Raw genomic sequence first — 18,188 nt, 5'->3', positions numbered from 1 at the left:
ATTTATCTCCCCTGTTATTTCATTAACACCTCTGTTAAATCTGGTGGTATAAATTCTCCTTCCTTATCTAATGAGGACTTTTGTAATTTAAATGATAATTTTATTTTGATTCATAGGTTTGATATCTTCAAAAAATGTCAAATTTGAAAAGATGTAAAATATTTCGTGCTATATTTACCAAAGGCGGTATTTAACGAATCAATATTTCAAAATCACGCGACAAATGCATAATGATTTGTGTTTTTAAAAAGCGCGGCATTAGCTTTTGCGACTATCTTATCGCTAACTATAAATGCGATATGTTACTGTATTTTGTAATTATGAATGAATGAATTCAGGGTTAGCTTGATAGGCACGAGTTGCTTATTTAATTAAACTATGCGAAAAGTAAATATTTCACTTTATATTATATTTATATAAATAGATATGGATAATTATATTCCTCGTAATACTTTTGGACATTGTTGCTTTTAGCAGTGTTTTACCTTTATTTCCTTTAATATTTGAATATTACAATTTGGTTGAAAAGAAAGTTTTTTAAATACTTGTACATATATTAATTAATTTTCTAGAAATATGGGGTTCATTACTTTATATTAACTACTATCAATAATCTTTGTGAAATTTTAAATATACCAATATCTCAAAAATTTATCAGTGTGTTATTTGGAGGTTAATAATTGTTTATAATGTTTTTTAAAAATTGAGCATTTCAAATACTGCTTTGCAAACTAAACTAATAATGGTATGCAAATTGATAAAAATTTTCAATTTGCCTAAAATGAATTAATTATGGAAATGCCCAATTTTTACCAGTAGATTAACTCTGCCAAAATTATTATATTTACATTTAAACATCTAGTAATTATAAATCATAATATGAAATTGTATAGTTATTTATAAATAATAGTCTATTAGATACCTGTGAATTTTGCAAAGAGTCAGGCTTAGCTCATTAAATTTTTATAAAAAGTCTGCCCAGACTTGTTAATAATTTCCTCTGGCTATCTTCCTTCACATATGTTTATTAAATCAATTGTGTTTTATATATGTATTCAGAAGTACTTATTAAAATGTCTATTAGGGCTACATTTTTTTTAAAAGTATAATAGAAAACTATGCTAGAAACTTTATATTAATATTTATAGTTTATCCAAAGTCAACAAGATATAAAAAATTCTTCATTTTAAGATATAATAAAATCTACATTAAAATTATATATTAATCTTTAGAGTGCTCTTACAATCATTATATTTCCTCAAAAATTTTCTAAATTTCCTGAATAAATATCTTTATAAATTTATGGTTTCTTGATGACAATGTAATGTATTATCCATACCTACTTCATTTGCTGGCATAACTATTTCTGTAACTTCTGATGAACTTTCATGAATCTGAATTCTTAGCTACATATGTTTCCCCAACATTCTCTTAGGAGGCTTCTAATAAAATCCTGTCTTCTCTTTTATCACTTCCTTTCTCCAACTTTTGCTATTTTTATTGTTTAACCAAGCAGGTTGTGAAATCTTGAACTCTCCCCTTCAAATGTATATCATGATTTTGACTTAGTCTATCATTTGCATTTTCAATCTCATGTTCTAAATTTGGTATTGGTTTATTTATCTGGCCAGAACATCTTTTTATACAATTATTTATATCAATATCAGACCTGAGGCACAATGATATAATTTAAAATTGTTACATTTTCACCAAGGTATCCCTGATTTAGCACTATATTCCCTAATTGGTATCATAAATCTTTTTATTCTATGATAGCATGATCAATAAATAACTTCTTAATTATAAAAACTATCAATTTCTTTATCTTTATGACTAGCAAAACTTTGTTAACTTTGCTGAATATGACTTGCTATGTTTTTATGATGTTAAATTCTGCTACAACTCTTTATAAACTATTTTCTGACAAATGCATGTCATCCAAATTATTCTTTAAATCTCCAAAGCATATTAAGAATCCTGATTCTCTTCCATGTCCAATATCAGAAGCATTGACAATGCATCCACAATCAAACACATATTTACATTCAGATCAATATTCAATTGTGAAATCATAAGAAGCCATTTCCAGGCCCAACAAGTCAAATGATTAATAGAAATTTAAGGTATATTTCACTCCTCTCCAAATAATCGCTCTAATGGTTTGTGATCAGTTTGAAGTAGGAATTTTCTTTCTCTGATTTTAATAAAGACTGAGCCACAAACAAGATAGATTTTGTCCTTCCATCTACTAATTGATGCTACAATAATCCCGACACCTGAATCAGAAGCATTGCATTCCAAAATCATTGGCAACTGCATATTGTAAGGAATTAACCTTTCATCAGATGATAATTTTTTAAACTTCTCAAAAAATTCTTGTTCCCCTTTCATCAACTGCCAAGGTATTTTCACTAGTAAATTATTTAGTATCACATTTTTATTATGTAGATTTCAAATAAAACGTTCATGATAATTCATGAGTCCCAGGAAAGATCTAAATTCTATTTTATTAGCGCATTCTGGATAGCTTTCACCTTTTCTGGATCAGAATGTATACAGTATTTATCAATAATCAGTCTTAAAAATTATATCGATCCTTAAAAATCGAATTTGTTTCAACCAGAAGTAATTACGTAATCTAAAAATACACTAGTCATTTGACAATCTTTAAAAAACCCATCCATTCTCTGGAATATAGTAGGTGCATTTGCAAATCCAAAAAGCATTCATCGATAACGAAAAATAAACATGATTAAGCTTAAATTTGAAATCAGCAGATATTCGAATATAGTAATTAGACCACGGTACCATACTTATAGTCGAATCAATCTTTTCGATAATCCGGCAATTACTAATCGGTTTAATTCTATCTCATTTTCTAAGTAGAAATGGTAATCTACATGTTGGAAACAATCTTGGTAACGCGGTATCCTTTAAATATATTCGCACCACAAAAATCTAATCAAAAAATTCTTGATGTTTACCAACCAATTCTAGAATTTGCTGATCCAGAACCTATTCTTGATCTGTCTATTCTAACGCCTTATAATAATTTTATTTTATAACAAATTTAAATGTTTTATCGATATTCAAGATGTTTGTACATAAAAAAAAGCTGTCAATCTAGTGCCAATACTAAGATATACACATTTATATGTTAAATCTAATTTAAGGTTAAAATGTCCATATAATTTTTTTTACCTGTTTGTCGCCAATAGAAATCTATGGTAAACTAACATAAAAGTCAGTAAAGACTTTATCATATCATATACATTCATAGTTTATTTAAAGTCAATTAGATAAAATAATTTCTGCATTTTATACATAATAATTTCTATATTTAAGAAATAATCTTTAGAATGTTCTTTTTAAAAAAAATAATATAATCAATGCCCTAATAAAATTTTAATTAATTGTAAAAAAAATCAAAAATAGTTTGTTATTTTAGTTTTATATACAAAATCTTATTTTTTGTTTCCCTTAATGATTTTTATAATATCAAAGTTGAGGAGGTACTCTAAAAAAGAATCTAGATACATATTCTTTGTAAAAGATGGATCTTAGATACAGATAATAGGATTATTAAAAATAACAGGGCTGTTTCGATCCATAAATTTTTCAATAAACCGGTTTAATAACCGATATCAATTCGTTATTTATTTTAAATTTTATTTACTATCTATCTTTGAACCAATGTCATTGTCATAAAAAATTAATATTTTTTATTAAAAAACAACTATTCCATGAATGACAAAGTGTATTTTGTTATTTTTATTCTCCAAAAAGTAATCTCATTCGAACTATGGGCAATACTTATTGTTGAATGTTATGAAACGCGATTTAGCATATATTTAAAGATGGTTGAATAGCCAAAATATTAATACTTATGTCTCAAAATTGCGTCAATAAATGATTAAACCTATCTAACATCTCCAAAATCTCTAAGCTTGGGTAAATTATTTTTGGCAAAAATCGCGAGTTAGACTTTTTAAAAATCGAGGCATTTAACAACAGCTGAATGTAACTTGTTAGATATGTTTGAATATTTTTCTTGATACACATAATATGACATCATATTTAACTAAATTTTAAAATAATACTATTTTTTTAAACATTAACATAAATTGAATTTTGTTTCATTTTATTAATTTATTATTAATAATTAAGGTTGTACCGATACTACTTTTTAAAGTGATCATATAATAAATTGGTATCGGCCTATTACCGATCCGATATCACATCGGATATTTATAAATATTTAAAATATGATAAACAAAATGTGTAAAACAAAAATACAATATGTAAGAATTTTTATTAATTCAGTAGCAGATATCTTCAAGAATGATGGAGAATTATATATTTTTTCCTTATTATTTGATGATATATGAATCAGAATTTAACCTTTATATTGATGAGGGATTATTTGAATTCATTATTTTTATAAAATTTGTTATTATATATTTAGTATCTTTAATTTATGTTGACAATAAAAAATCTTTTAAACTAAATTTTTATTCATGTATTTGTAATTTATATAACAGAAATATATTCATCATTGATCGAGAAGATTCTGATTCCATCATTATTGATGGGCTATCAACTAGTATAATATATTGTATTAATAAAAATAAATTGATATTTAAAAAATGCTTGTAAATATTAAAATTATTTAGCCTTGACTGGGTATTCAAAAGAAATTTCGACCCGGCAAAAATTAACCTCTTTTGATTAATATCATAATTGTCTGACCCATATATGACATTTTAATTAATTTACACCATGATTTAGGTTTATAATACAAATTGAAAATATAGATTTCAATTTCAAAATTAAATAATAAATTATATTAATTATGATATTTTATCTAAATTTTAGTGTTTATAGTTACATTCATTATATTTCAAAGAGCGCGCTAAAAAATAAATAATTTGAAAAAAGTAGCGCGCTATTAGCTATAGCTACCAAAAAAGGTAGCGATCTGCTTATGACGTTCTCTAAAGATTTTAATGTATATTTTTACAACTTAGTCTAAAAGATAATAAAATTTAATCATCTCCATAGAATGCTGAAAAAATTTCCATCAAGTTTTTAAATTGCAAATCAATTAATATATATAATATTTTTCAATTGAAAGGAATTATATTAATCAATAATAAACTCAATGTGCAAAAAATAATAATCAGTACTTTCCAAAATTTATAATAGGTTAATATCATGGATATTATATAAATCAGACCTGCAGAAGTACCATTTGTACGATCCCGGGTCGGATTTTTTTAAAATAATTTTTGGTTAAAAAATTTTCAGGCCCAGCCCGGATTTTTTAAAAATATATTTTATTTATTTTTGATTTTTACAGCTATTAATGGCGATTTCAAATATTTGGTTTTGAAATATACAGCCCGGCCCGGATATCTTTTTTAAAAAAAATAAAATGGGCCGGGCTTAGGGCTAGGTCTGCAGGTCCCTGATATAAATATGAATAGTAGGAACATGAATTTGTGATAAGTATACACTGTACTGTTATATTACTAACTCTATTTCATTTGATTTACTTGTAAAGTTAATTGATTTATTTATCTTGAATTTTGATGCATAAATTATCAATAGGAAAGACGATTATCAGCTTCAAATAAATTTATTTTCTTATTATGTTAAAATTTCCTATAACAAAATTGTATAATTACTAAAATACTAATGCTGTTAAATGGCTCGATTTGAGCCGATTTTTAAAACAGCGGATTCAATATTTTATCCAGAAAAATATTACTCAGGCCTGAAGATTTTGCTCATAGGTGGCACAAAGTTTTGGACATCTATTAGCGAAATCTCATGTCTTATTCAATATTTTTCTGGCTAAAATATTAAGTTAGCCGTTTTTTAAAATCGGTTTAAAAAAACATTTAACCCGTTTAAATAAAAAAATTAATATTCATTATATGATTTTTTGAATGTTTCAAAAATCAAATATTGGAAGGTGAAGTTCATTTTTTGGTAAAATAATTTTGAGCATTTTATATGAATAACTACGTTACATTTATCACACTTATATGTCGTATTTATTTGACACCATTGGCAACGACCTTGACGATTAGCTTTAATTTACATATGACTTATCTCTACCTCTCGGATTGAATCAATTGAGTATCTTGATGGGCCAGGGCGGTATTGTTTTTTCAAACGTATTTTCAATCAAAGATCATACAATAAACTTCTGAATAGAAGGTCAGACATCCAGCCAGAAGAAATATGCATTTTCCAAGCCACTACAACATATAAATTAAGAAAATTTGAGAATAAGCATAACCACTATTTTTGCTGTGCAATCTGGGGCCTTTATTTATTTTATGAGGTAATATTTGGTTGATCCATATCAATATATGGCTAATATTTAGAACTCCATCTATTGACTTTTATAGAGATTAGTTGATCGTATTGCTACAGGATCACTATCATTCCAATAACACACCAATCTTTTTATCACTGAAGGTTTCATAAGATCTTCTGGGATTTTTTTCATTAGTTTTTGATTCAATGGACAATTTTAGATTCGATTTATAAGAATTGTTTCTGTACAACATAAGCCTTTTTATTCTAGAATTATGCATACATTTGTAGAAGTAGAAAAATTATCAAGAATAGTGCATATTCTTTAACATTAGAAATAACACGTGACGTCTATATTATCTGGTGTGCAATAATTTTATGTTCATCATTCAAATTTTCTTATAATGCTTCCGAAGCTGTTTTTAAATGGTGAATTTCATGCTGGCAATAAAAAATCTAAAAAATTATTACAAATTTAAATTTAGTTATTGTTGTTTACCAATGTTTGAAAAATGGAACATAAAAATATTTTATCTTGAATTAAAATATGCACGGAGAAGAAGAATAGTATCTATATATTAGTGAATATACATGATGCATGCTACAACTCATTATGGGTGATGAAATTGCACTTCATGGAATTTCTGGCGTAGTAATGAATGAATGATTTTTTTGAAAGTTTTTATGCTCATAAAAATCAAGAAATTTTAAAAGCTTTATATTTTACAAAGTTCAAATTTTTTTTTGCATTTTTAGAAAGAAAGGTATGGCGAGACAGGCCACACTTTTTTAATTTATAAATAAACCAAAGAAGTATTCAACGCCAAAGTTGATGTTCCAAAAATCAAACATTGGTGATGAAAACTTTTTCGACTAGTAAATATTTTTAAAAATCTTTAGTACATAAAATAAATTGAGAATATTTTATCAATATAGAATTTTTTGATAAATTCTTTAAGAGAGATAAGGATAAGGAGTAGAATTAAAGTTTAAAGAACTTTAGGATAGGGTCCAGGTCCGATTCTAGACCTATTTCCCAACAAAAAATTCTGCATCTGCTCTCCCCCTCCAAAGATTTTTTGGTTCCTTCTTCGAATGAGCAGTTGAAGATTTTTTGAGCAAAATATCTTTGAAGATCAAAAGAATACAAGGTATTTTTGTGAAAAAAATTTGAGTTGATCTTCAAAAGAGCAAGGATTTTTGAATTTTAAGCATATGTTAAACCCTGAATATGAATCAGAACAAGATTTTGCCAAAGAGAGCAAATTTTTTTAATTAATGTTTTAAAAAGGAGAAAGGCTTGACTTATCTGAAAGGTTATCACCTTTTGAAGATTAATAAAATTATGAGTTATCATTTGACTATATTTCACCTTTTTAATCCATTATTTATAGCACTTAAAAACGACGCGATTTGGGCAATTATATTTGAATAAGACTTATGAATTATTTATCAATTAAAATATATTTGAGAGAGGAGGGGGGTGTAAGGAAAATGTTTTTATTGTTGGTTATAAATTTTCATAATTAAAAAGAAACTAAGCTAAATTATATACTTTATGCGGAAATATAGAGCCCCATGGCATTCATCAAAATTCACAAAAATGTCTGTTATATAATGTAAAGATATTGTAATATTTCTTATCAAGTCCCGACTTCAACCTAATCGAATATATAGAGGATTATAAGTTTCAAAGGCATTGTCCTGGTACATTAACATATTCGATAAATATTATGGGATTCAACACTTATAAGTCGATTCTAGGTAGAATAACTGCCATCATCCAAACAGTGATGTAGCTAAATTTTAAATCTTATGAAAGTTTTAAATTTAAATATACGTCATTTTTTTATTAAATTAGGCCCCACTTTTTAGCTTCATCATACATCTGAAATAACAGTTATAATATCCTAAATAAATTTCCGCCTTTATGTGTTTTATTTTAAAAATTATAGGCCATTGGAAATTTAATGTACGATCATTTTTTAAATTAAATTAGAATAATAAATCTTACAAGATATATAGCAGGGATCCAAACCGAAACGAATATCGGTTCAGGTTCGGATAAAAATAACGGTTCAAGGTTCAGGTTCGATTCGTAAAAAATTAAGATATCGGTTCGGTTCGAACCTCTAAAACCCGGTTTGAACACTTTTGTATTCAAACATACATTCGAATTATGTACAGGAAAAATATTTTTTTATTTTATCATTAATTTAAAAAACACATAAAGAAAACCTTCATTTTTATTAATTGCACATTATAAAATAACATTTAATTTATAAAAAAATATATCAATGATTAATTTTAATATGAACAATATTTTCCTTTTTTTAACTTAAATTTTTTTTATTAAGCCGCACAATTAATATATTTTCAAAATTCGTCTCATTCAAATTACATCTATAAGGAGATAGCATAAATTTAATTATTGAAACATCTTTTCACACTAACTTGGGTGGCCGGCACTGCCAATATGATATCAGATTTGATGTGTCATTTATAATAATATTTTGGATTTAATTTTTCTCTAAGCAATATAATTTATAAGCTTAAGATATTTAAAAAATGTTGTAAAATGACAATATACTAAAGTTTATAAAAATTATGACCGACAATTATCAATCAAATGTGATTGATGATAGATAATCTTTAAATAATTCAAATATATTTGAAATCTAAAAATAACTTGCATATTATTTTATAAGCATAAAATCATGATACTCGAACCGGTTCAGAGGCATTTTAGGAGTTCGGTTCAGGTTCGGCTGAAATTTTTTTAGCGGTTTAGGTTCGATAAAAAATACCGGTTTTTAACGGTTCAGGTTCGGTTTGGATCCCTGATATATAGTTTCTAAATTAAATAATGAATTTAAACATTTTGTATATATTTATGATAATACCCAATACGTTTGGATATAGTAAAATTATTTTTCTATAAATTAGACATTGCCATAACTAATTATTCTTTTTTTAAATAAACACAATGCACTATATAAATATCCTAAATTCGCAACTATTTATATTGTTGCCTTAAAATTTATTTTAGGTAAATGTTATATGATTGATTTTTTTTACTTCATATTTAAAATTAGTACTAATATTGGGGTTTATCCATTCACTAAACTATATATTTTTTATAGGATTACTAGGCTCCTTGTTCTCCTTTTTACAGTTTCTCTCAGCTCCCATATGTGGTTATGTAGCCGACAATTATGGTCGAAAACCTGTTTTGATTGTATGCATGGTAAGTTCACAACTACAATGTTTAATTTAATTGTAACTTAATTTATTAAATAAATACCATCCATTATTTCCAATGTCAATTTAATTGTACAAAATTAAAATATTCTATATAACGGAGACTTGTCCATTCTGGCAATATCCACTCTCCTTGAAATATCATACTTTTTTCAGTCCAATTTTTTTTAGGATGGACCTATTTCTAAAATTAGAGTTCAGATTGAACTTAAATCTTTTAAAAAGTAGTAGATTGTATAAAAAATTACATGAATTTCCCTTTTTCTTTATTAATTTGGATTTTTATTTCTAATTTTGATTTGGTAGGGGAGGGTGGGGTAAAGTTTCACTAGCTTAGTTATATGTAGAAAACTTCATTATTTATATTGGCAGATACTTAAAATTTTAACTGGTACTAGTGGCTCACACTTAAAAGTAATAATTTAAACCTTCATAGATTTAAAAAAATTTTTTGTCTACATTATACTATTCATTTATAAAAAATTTATATGAAATTAAACCGATAAAAAAGAGGGATAGAGAAGGTGCTGTTAATTTATTTCCTATTTAATTTAATTTTATGAATTTCATAAATTAATTACAAATGATCATTTTTTTCAATAAATATTAAATTATATTATTATTTATGGTATCCGAATCAAGTAACGATGGTTACGGCCGATACAATGTTAGCATCGATTTAGACTACGGAGTATTAAATTTTTGAATTCTTAAAGAAATAATACTAGTCATCCAATAAAAAAATCGTTGGATCGAACTCTATTACTAAATAATTTTGGATAGGACTAGGATTTTAAAAAAATAGGATTAGATCTGTCGGACAATTTGTTTCGGATCATTTTTTGAGAAAATCGATTAATATTTGCAATCATATTCTTCATATATATGACTTTGTTGGTAATATAGTGAAATCATAAACAAAATGATTTAAAAAGATGATTTAGTAAAAATGTAAAATTCTCCCTAATGAGGGCTTACATATCTAAAAGATATAAGAGATTATATGCTACAAAGTTCAATTAAAAAGGTATTTTTATAGAATCCATTGTTTTTAGCTCTGTCGAATGACAATTTAGCTTTGCAACTTTAATAAATAAGTAAAATAGAATACTAAATATCTACCTATTTGAAAAATTGATACTTTAAAAAAAATTAATTTATTATCATTTGTTCATTAGGGTAGAAAACAGCTTCGAATATTTGTGATTATAATTAATGAATTTGCAATTGTTAACATAACAAATGTATAATCTATTGTCATATTGTATTCTGTATTTAATGAGAAAACTTTTATATTCAAATATAAAGAATCTAATTTATCTAAAATTTATTCTGTAATAAATAGTAAAAAAATAATAAATACCTGTCGGAGGTAAGGATCATTTACATGTTGCTAAACAATATTTGCGGATTGTAAAATATCTTTTCTATTAAAATGTATTTTATAAATAACTTAACATATATATCGTTAGAATCAACTTGCATAAAATAAAAAGAAGTAAATCAGGCATTAATGGTTATAATGAATATTTATATAAATTTGTTTATTGCTAATTTTGATAATTGATTTTCGAGAAAAAACTGAGAGTGAAAAATGATAGTAGTTATACACATTATCATGTTTCAAATCTATATTTGCTTTAAGCACATTTCAGGGGGAACCGAATCGCCCAACTGGAATTAACCGTTATAACTGAACCATAACCGAACCGTTATAAAGAAAATACAAAAAGAGCGAACCGAACTGTTATAAATATTTTAAAACGGTTTTAAAAAATAATTAATTTTATCCTTATGGGCAATTTCAAAATTCGTGATTTCTTTTCAAATTAAATTTTATTTTATATTATTTACATATCAATCAATACTAAGTTTATTATTTTTACTTTAAATGCTCAATTTAATAGAGATTAGGCAAATTACCGTTAATTAGATAAGATAAAATCTTAAAATCACACAAAACTATTCTTGGCTAAATTAACAAATTTATTCTTTTATATATAATATTAGTTATTAATGAGTTGCTAATAATTTAGGGGAAAATCATATAATTTTACCATTAATAATAAAAATCAAGTATACTGACCACTTTTAATATAATACTATTTTATAATAATTTCTTATTAATAAATATATTCAAAAAAAGTTTGTCTTAGTTTATGGGTAATTTAAGGTATTTATATTTAGTTTAACATCAAAATGTAAAACTTGCTATTAATTTTAACTCTAAGTCTGTTTAATATAAAACGCACAAATAAATAATAGTATAAAAATAATTACAATGTTAGTTAACTTATTTAAACTGAAGATTAATGGTATGATTTTTTATTTAAAAAAAAAGATTTAGAAGTATATTCATTACAAATGCAATTCTTTAATCATATTTTCTATTTTGCATATATGAATAATGGTAAATGCTAACTAATTATTTTAATAATAAATAATTTATAATCACTTATTCTGAATTTTAAAAAAAAACTATATGATTATTAATTATATTGATCATTAAAAATATTGCTGACTATTTTATTTATTGTCATTTAAATTCTATGATCCAATTTTTTTTAAAAAGATTAAATAAAACCATATTATAATTTAAAAATAAAAATGAATGTAAAATTGTTTCTATTAAGCTTTTTATTTATTCTATTTATGTAATAAAAAATTTGAATCTATTCATCATCTATAGTATATCAGTATCTATTAAATGGTTCGGGAAAAGTAATCCTGTGCGATCCTAATTTAAATAAGATATTATAAATAATTTTATTTTCTGTATTCCACGATAGGGAATTCAAATTATTAAAAAAACAAAGAAAATTTAACTATTAAAAAAACTTAAATAAAGAAAAATGCAAATTAGTATAATACAATCCAAAATGCTTTTAAGCCCAGAAACTACAATACAAATTAATATCAATAAAGAAACTTTAACTCGTGCACCGAGTTAATAACAGTTCACGGAAGACCAATAAAATCAATTGACGACAAAGCATTTCTATTATAGGCTCAATAATTATAGGAATTAGATGGAAATTTTACTCTCAATTCGGGAAATATACGTAATAATAATAAAAAAATGGCGTTTGTTTTTTCGCAAAATATAAAAAAGAAATATATCAAAAACTTATTTCTTTAAAATTTATAGCAACTAAATATGATAGTTCCATATTGGGGACCAATATTCAATTTATAAATAATGGAAAATAAAATTAAGAACTCAAAGAGATAAAAAAACGACACACATCAAAATTTCTAAAAAAAAATTATTCTAGATGTTTTAAAAGAAAATGGAATAAGAATTGAGCAAATTTACACGATAAACACCGATAATGTAGCAAATATGATTAAATTAAATAAGCTATTAATACATTACGATGATGAAGATGATAACCTTAACGATTATTTAAATAATGATGATATAGATAATGATAATTTAAATAATAACAATGATATATTGATGATGAAAATAAAGAATAGTGTTGTTAAACGACTGAGTCAAGTCGACTTAGTCGAAAACTGAGTCTAAGTAAGTTTTGGGTCTAAAAATCGACCCAAACTGACTTGAGTTATAAACTCGAGTCGTGATTTCAAATTAGTTTTTTTTATTATTAATTAACAATACAATTATTTATTTATTTTAATTTAGACTTCCAACTTGAGTCGGTCGTGAATAGGAATTACAAGCATTAATTATTATTTATTTATTTTTAGTAAAATAATTTATTTTATTTATATTTAAATATTTAATATATTATAAAGAAATGATATAATTTAATATTTTTTATATTATATTATGAAAATAATGAGTATTTATTTGATATCTTTTAATAAAAAAATAGGCTCAATGTAAGTTAAGTAATATCATTTTTGTTACAATTAATTAGTTATTTTCACGCCCAAATTTTAAGCAAAATTTGATTTGATTTGAATTTTAAATGATTTTTTCTTTTTTGTTAATAAACTTTTTTTTATTAATTCTTTTGTAAATTTTATTATAAATAAACAATTTTTAAGTTGAAATCTTTTATTTATAGGTTTATTTTTATCATTTTTGTAAAATTATCTATTATTTAGTATATAAGAACTAGTTTAAATAATATATTTTTAAATATTTATATTAAACTTTTATAAGTTATTTTACATGATCGTCTTTGTGATAATTGTCATGTTATTTTTTAACATTTATGAAATCTTTGACAAAAAATGATAAAAATATAATTTATATTATAAAGATGTTAAATTATAAATTCAATTCAATGGTGATGTTCCTTTCTAAAAATGACAATTATCATAATTTGTATTTTTAAACATATAAGTTTATTTTTGACGCTAATTGGTAAAAATATAAATTGTAAATATGTTAAATAAAAATTTCAGTGAAGATGTACCCTAGATAAGTGACAATTGTCATAATCGTTATTTCTAAAGTTTTTTGAATTGTTTTGACGCATATAGATAAAAATATAGATTGTAAATACGTTTAAGTAAAAATTCAGTGAAGTTATACCATAGATATGTGACAATTGTCATAATCGTTATTTTTAAAGTTTTTTGAATTTTTTTGACGGAAATAGGTAAAAAATATATAGTGTAAATATGTTAAATTAAAATTTCAGTGAAGATGTACCCTAGATAAGTGAAAATTGTCATAATCGTTATTACTAAAGTTTTTTGAATTTTTTTGACGCAAATAGGTAAAAATATAGATTGTAAATATGTTAAATTAAAATTTTAGTGATAGATATCGTTATTTCCACAGTTTTTGACACACATAGGTAAAAATATTTATTGTAAATAAGTTTAATTAAAAATTATGTGAAGATGTAAAATAGATATGTGACAATTGTAATAATCGTCATTTCTAAAGTTTTTTGCAGCACATAGGCAAAAATATAGATTATAAATACATTTAATTAAAAATTCAGTGAAGATGTACCATAGATAAGTGACAATTGTCATAATCATTATTTATAAAAAATTTTGAAATTTTTTGACACACATAAGTATTGTAAATACGTTTAATTAAAAATTGAGTAAAGATGTAAAGTAGATATGTGACAATTGTCATAATCGTTCTTTTTAAAGTTTTATGAATTTTTTTGACGCAAATAGGTAAAAATATAGATTGTAAATATGTTAAATTAAAATTTCAGTGAAGATGTACCCTAGATAAGTGACAAGTGTCATAATCGATATTTTTAAAGTTGCTTAAAATTTTTTGAAGCAAATAGGTTATAATATAGATTCTAAATAACTTAAATTAAAATTTCAGTTAATATGTACCTTAGATAAGCAATTGTCATAATCGTTATTTTTAAAGTTTCTTTAAAGTAAATAGGTAAAAATATATACTGTAATATGTTAAATTAAATATCAGTGGAAATTACCAGTCATATAAATTTTATTTTAAGATTTGGAATCTATAAGCATGATTTATCCCCCAAAACAGGGGCAAATTGGCATTTTATTACCCTGTCATAGGGAAAGAAAGAAATAATTCTAATATAGAAATTATTTTTTTGTCTATTTTCATTAGACAATCTTTAAATTGCGGCTAAACACTTTTTCTATATTAATATGTGATATAAATTAAATCTCCTACACTCATATACAACCTAGATTATTTTCTGCTAATACAATATTTTTTATACCTTATTTTTATATTTATTTCTTCATAAACGTATTAAATATGATATATTATATTTACTAACCACTAACGAATAAAATCTTATTAAATTATTAATTTTGCAAATATCTTATTATATTTTATACATAAATTTTTTGGTTTGCTGTCAACATAAAATTTTAAATTTTCTAAATGGCATCATCATGAGGCCATGTTTACTCTAATAGAAGACAAAAGAACTATTAAAATTAAAAAAAGCATAAAACAAAAATAGCCAATTGCATAAAAGAATAATATAATTTGATGAAAATATAGAAGACAGAATTATGGTTAATCAGTTTATTGTTATATTTATTTATTCTTTATTAATCCATATATCAAATGAATATATGCGATGATAAATAAATTATATAATTAATAGATATATTTGAATATATTTTCGTGATATATAATACATTATTAATATTTTACTATAAATAATAAAATATTTTAAAAAAAGTTATAAATTTGCAACTTATACATTTAAATAAAATTATAGAAATAATAAATATATAACTCCCCACATGTCATTAATTACTTTCCAGGCATAGACAGACACTTTCTGTAATCCAACACTATAGGCGAGGTTGAGATGATAGAATGATCATAATGAAATTTAAAAAAAAATTAAATATATCTACGTTATGAGAACATTTCAATGGAAAAATATACATACCTCCTCATTCATAATAACATACTTTATTCATCCATTAAGATATAAAACTTTTCTTGATCCGAGTACATAAATAAATTTCGAAATTGTCCATTATATTAATATATTTTTGGCATTTTGTCAACATTCACATTATTAATTTTGGTGTTAATCGACATTAAGTAACAATTAATATTCTAAATTATGGTATATAAGTATAGTTCTAAAAGAAAAATAATTAAATAGGCTTGAGTAGAACTATTAGAGATGAATATCTATGAATAAATATGTGTTAAAAAGGTTTTTTAGATTTAATGCTTAACTTTTGAAACTTTGGTGACTACGCTATCTAAAGAAATAACATTTAAAGTTAGCAAAAAGAAAGAAAATTTAAACCAAAATTAGCAAAGAATAGGTTAATTTGAAATTTATCCCAATATGATTCCATTAACTACAAATTAATCTTAATAACAGAATGGTAGAAGTGCTGCAGATAAATATTGTTTTATAAAAAAAGTCATAAATTACTTTTACACTTACATGACGATGTTCATCTTATTTTTATTTGACATAAAATATTATAAATTTGCCTGGTCTTAGTTATATACAAAAATAAATTCCAAAGAATTTATACTAGATTATTACTAAAATAAGAAATGAAAAATGTTTAAATTTAAATTATAACAAATTATCATAATATTTTGCGAATTGCGTTTTTATTATTTAAATTAGAATATTTTTTAAAATTTTTTTAGAAAATAAATAATCAAAGCCTCCTCCGTCTCTTTCTATCCCATTGTTATTTAAAAATTATTACATTTTAAAAATATGAGCTTAAAGATTTTAGGCTTTCCCTTATTATAATCCGGTGTCTTTTGATTTAGTTTAGGTTTTTAAATTTTTTAAGACCTAAAAGATTAATATAGATTTAATTTTTATATTTACCTTTATCAATTATATTAGAAAAAATCTATTATATGCCATTATTTTTTAATATCATATTTGCTACAATTTATAGAAAGTAACCAATGAGACAGACAAAAAAAAAATCTAAGAATTTATTAATATTCTTTTTACAGTTTATATTTTTAAAAATAAATTTAGCCTTTTCAATATTAAAATTTATTTTGTAAATATATAATAACTTTATAACACAATACAATATACAAGAAGATTACTAATAAAAATGTTTAAATTTAAATTAAAATAAAGTATATCATTCATATTTTGCTATTTTATTTATTAATTATTTAATATTTTTTATAATTATTATTTTAAAAAATAAATAACCAATCCCTCCTTCTCTCTCTCTAATCTTATTTAAAATTTATTACATTAAAAAAAATATAATAAGCTTATTTTTTTATACCAAAGTACCACTAAATTTAGCAAGAAGGCTTATATTATTTATTTCTTATTTTAAGTTGATTTTGCGCCTAGCTGGCACCTTCTATTTTTTCTTTTGATTATTTTATATCAAATAAATAACCTTTTATTTTAAGTCTATATAATATTCAATGAATATACAATTTTGAACTTTTTTGAGATATAAAAACCATTATATTAATCATAACTATAATATAATATAATCTTATAACCATTAACTCATAATGTAAAAATTTTTATAAAAAATATTAAGGCCCGGCCCGGGTTTAACAATCTTAAGCCCGGCCCGGCCTGGATATATTTAAAAAAATTTTTTTAGGCCCGGCCCGGATATGTTTAAAAAAAATTTTTTTAGGCCCGGCCCGGGTATATTTAAAATACGGCCCTGCCCGGGCCGGGTATAGGGCCGGGCCTGCAGGTCTCTGATAAAAACATTGCATTTCATAAAATAACTTTGGATTGGAACCGGAGTTTTATTTATGGCAAAGATGAAGAAAATTTTAGATTGCAAAAATCATGATTGTGATATTAAAAATGCGGCAAGTAAAAAATGTTGATAAAATATGCAATATATAAAAACTACATGAGTACATTCAGCAATTATATAGCGACCATGTTAGATCCCCCCCCCCCCCCCCCAATAAACTCAGATGGTGTCTGTCTATGCCAGGAAAAAGGTAATTATGACATGTGGGGAGTGGATATATTTATTATTTCTATAATTTTATTAAAATGTCTAAGTTGCAAATTTATAACTCTTTATAATTATATTTTATTATTTATAGTAGAATATTAATAAAATGAAATTTTTTTTATTTTTGCATATATCAATAATGAATATATGCGAGAAAAATAAATTATATAATTGATAGATATAATTTTATTCGTTAGTGG

At 24.0% G+C, this 18,188-nt stretch overlaps 1 protein-coding gene across 1 annotated transcript in view; it reads left to right on the top strand.

Moving 5' to 3' along the window:
- The first annotated feature begins 277 nt into the window (after positions 1 to 277).
- LOC135923461 (major facilitator superfamily domain-containing protein 10-like) overlaps positions 278 to 18,188 on the top strand; it is a 46,522-nt gene continuing 28,611 nt past the window's right edge. The window contains exons 1-4 of the mRNA XM_065458213.1: positions 278 to 387; positions 425 to 532; positions 573 to 672; positions 9,471 to 9,574. Of these exons, the coding sequence (XP_065314285.1) occupies positions 379 to 387; positions 425 to 532; positions 573 to 672; positions 9,471 to 9,574 (321 nt within the window). The 5' untranslated portion in view covers positions 278 to 378. The remainder of the gene's footprint in view (positions 388 to 424; positions 533 to 572; positions 673 to 9,470; positions 9,575 to 18,188) is intronic.

The sequence above is a fragment of the Gordionus sp. m RMFG-2023 genome, chromosome 2, assembly GCF_954871325.1.
Source record: "Gordionus sp. m RMFG-2023 chromosome 2, tfGorSpeb1-WG-v2, whole genome shotgun sequence".
In the NCBI taxonomy this organism is placed as follows: Eukaryota; Metazoa; Nematomorpha; class Gordioida; order Chordodea; family Parachordodidae; genus Gordionus; species Gordionus sp. m RMFG-2023.
This window is presented reverse-complemented; position numbering and strand designations above follow the sequence as displayed.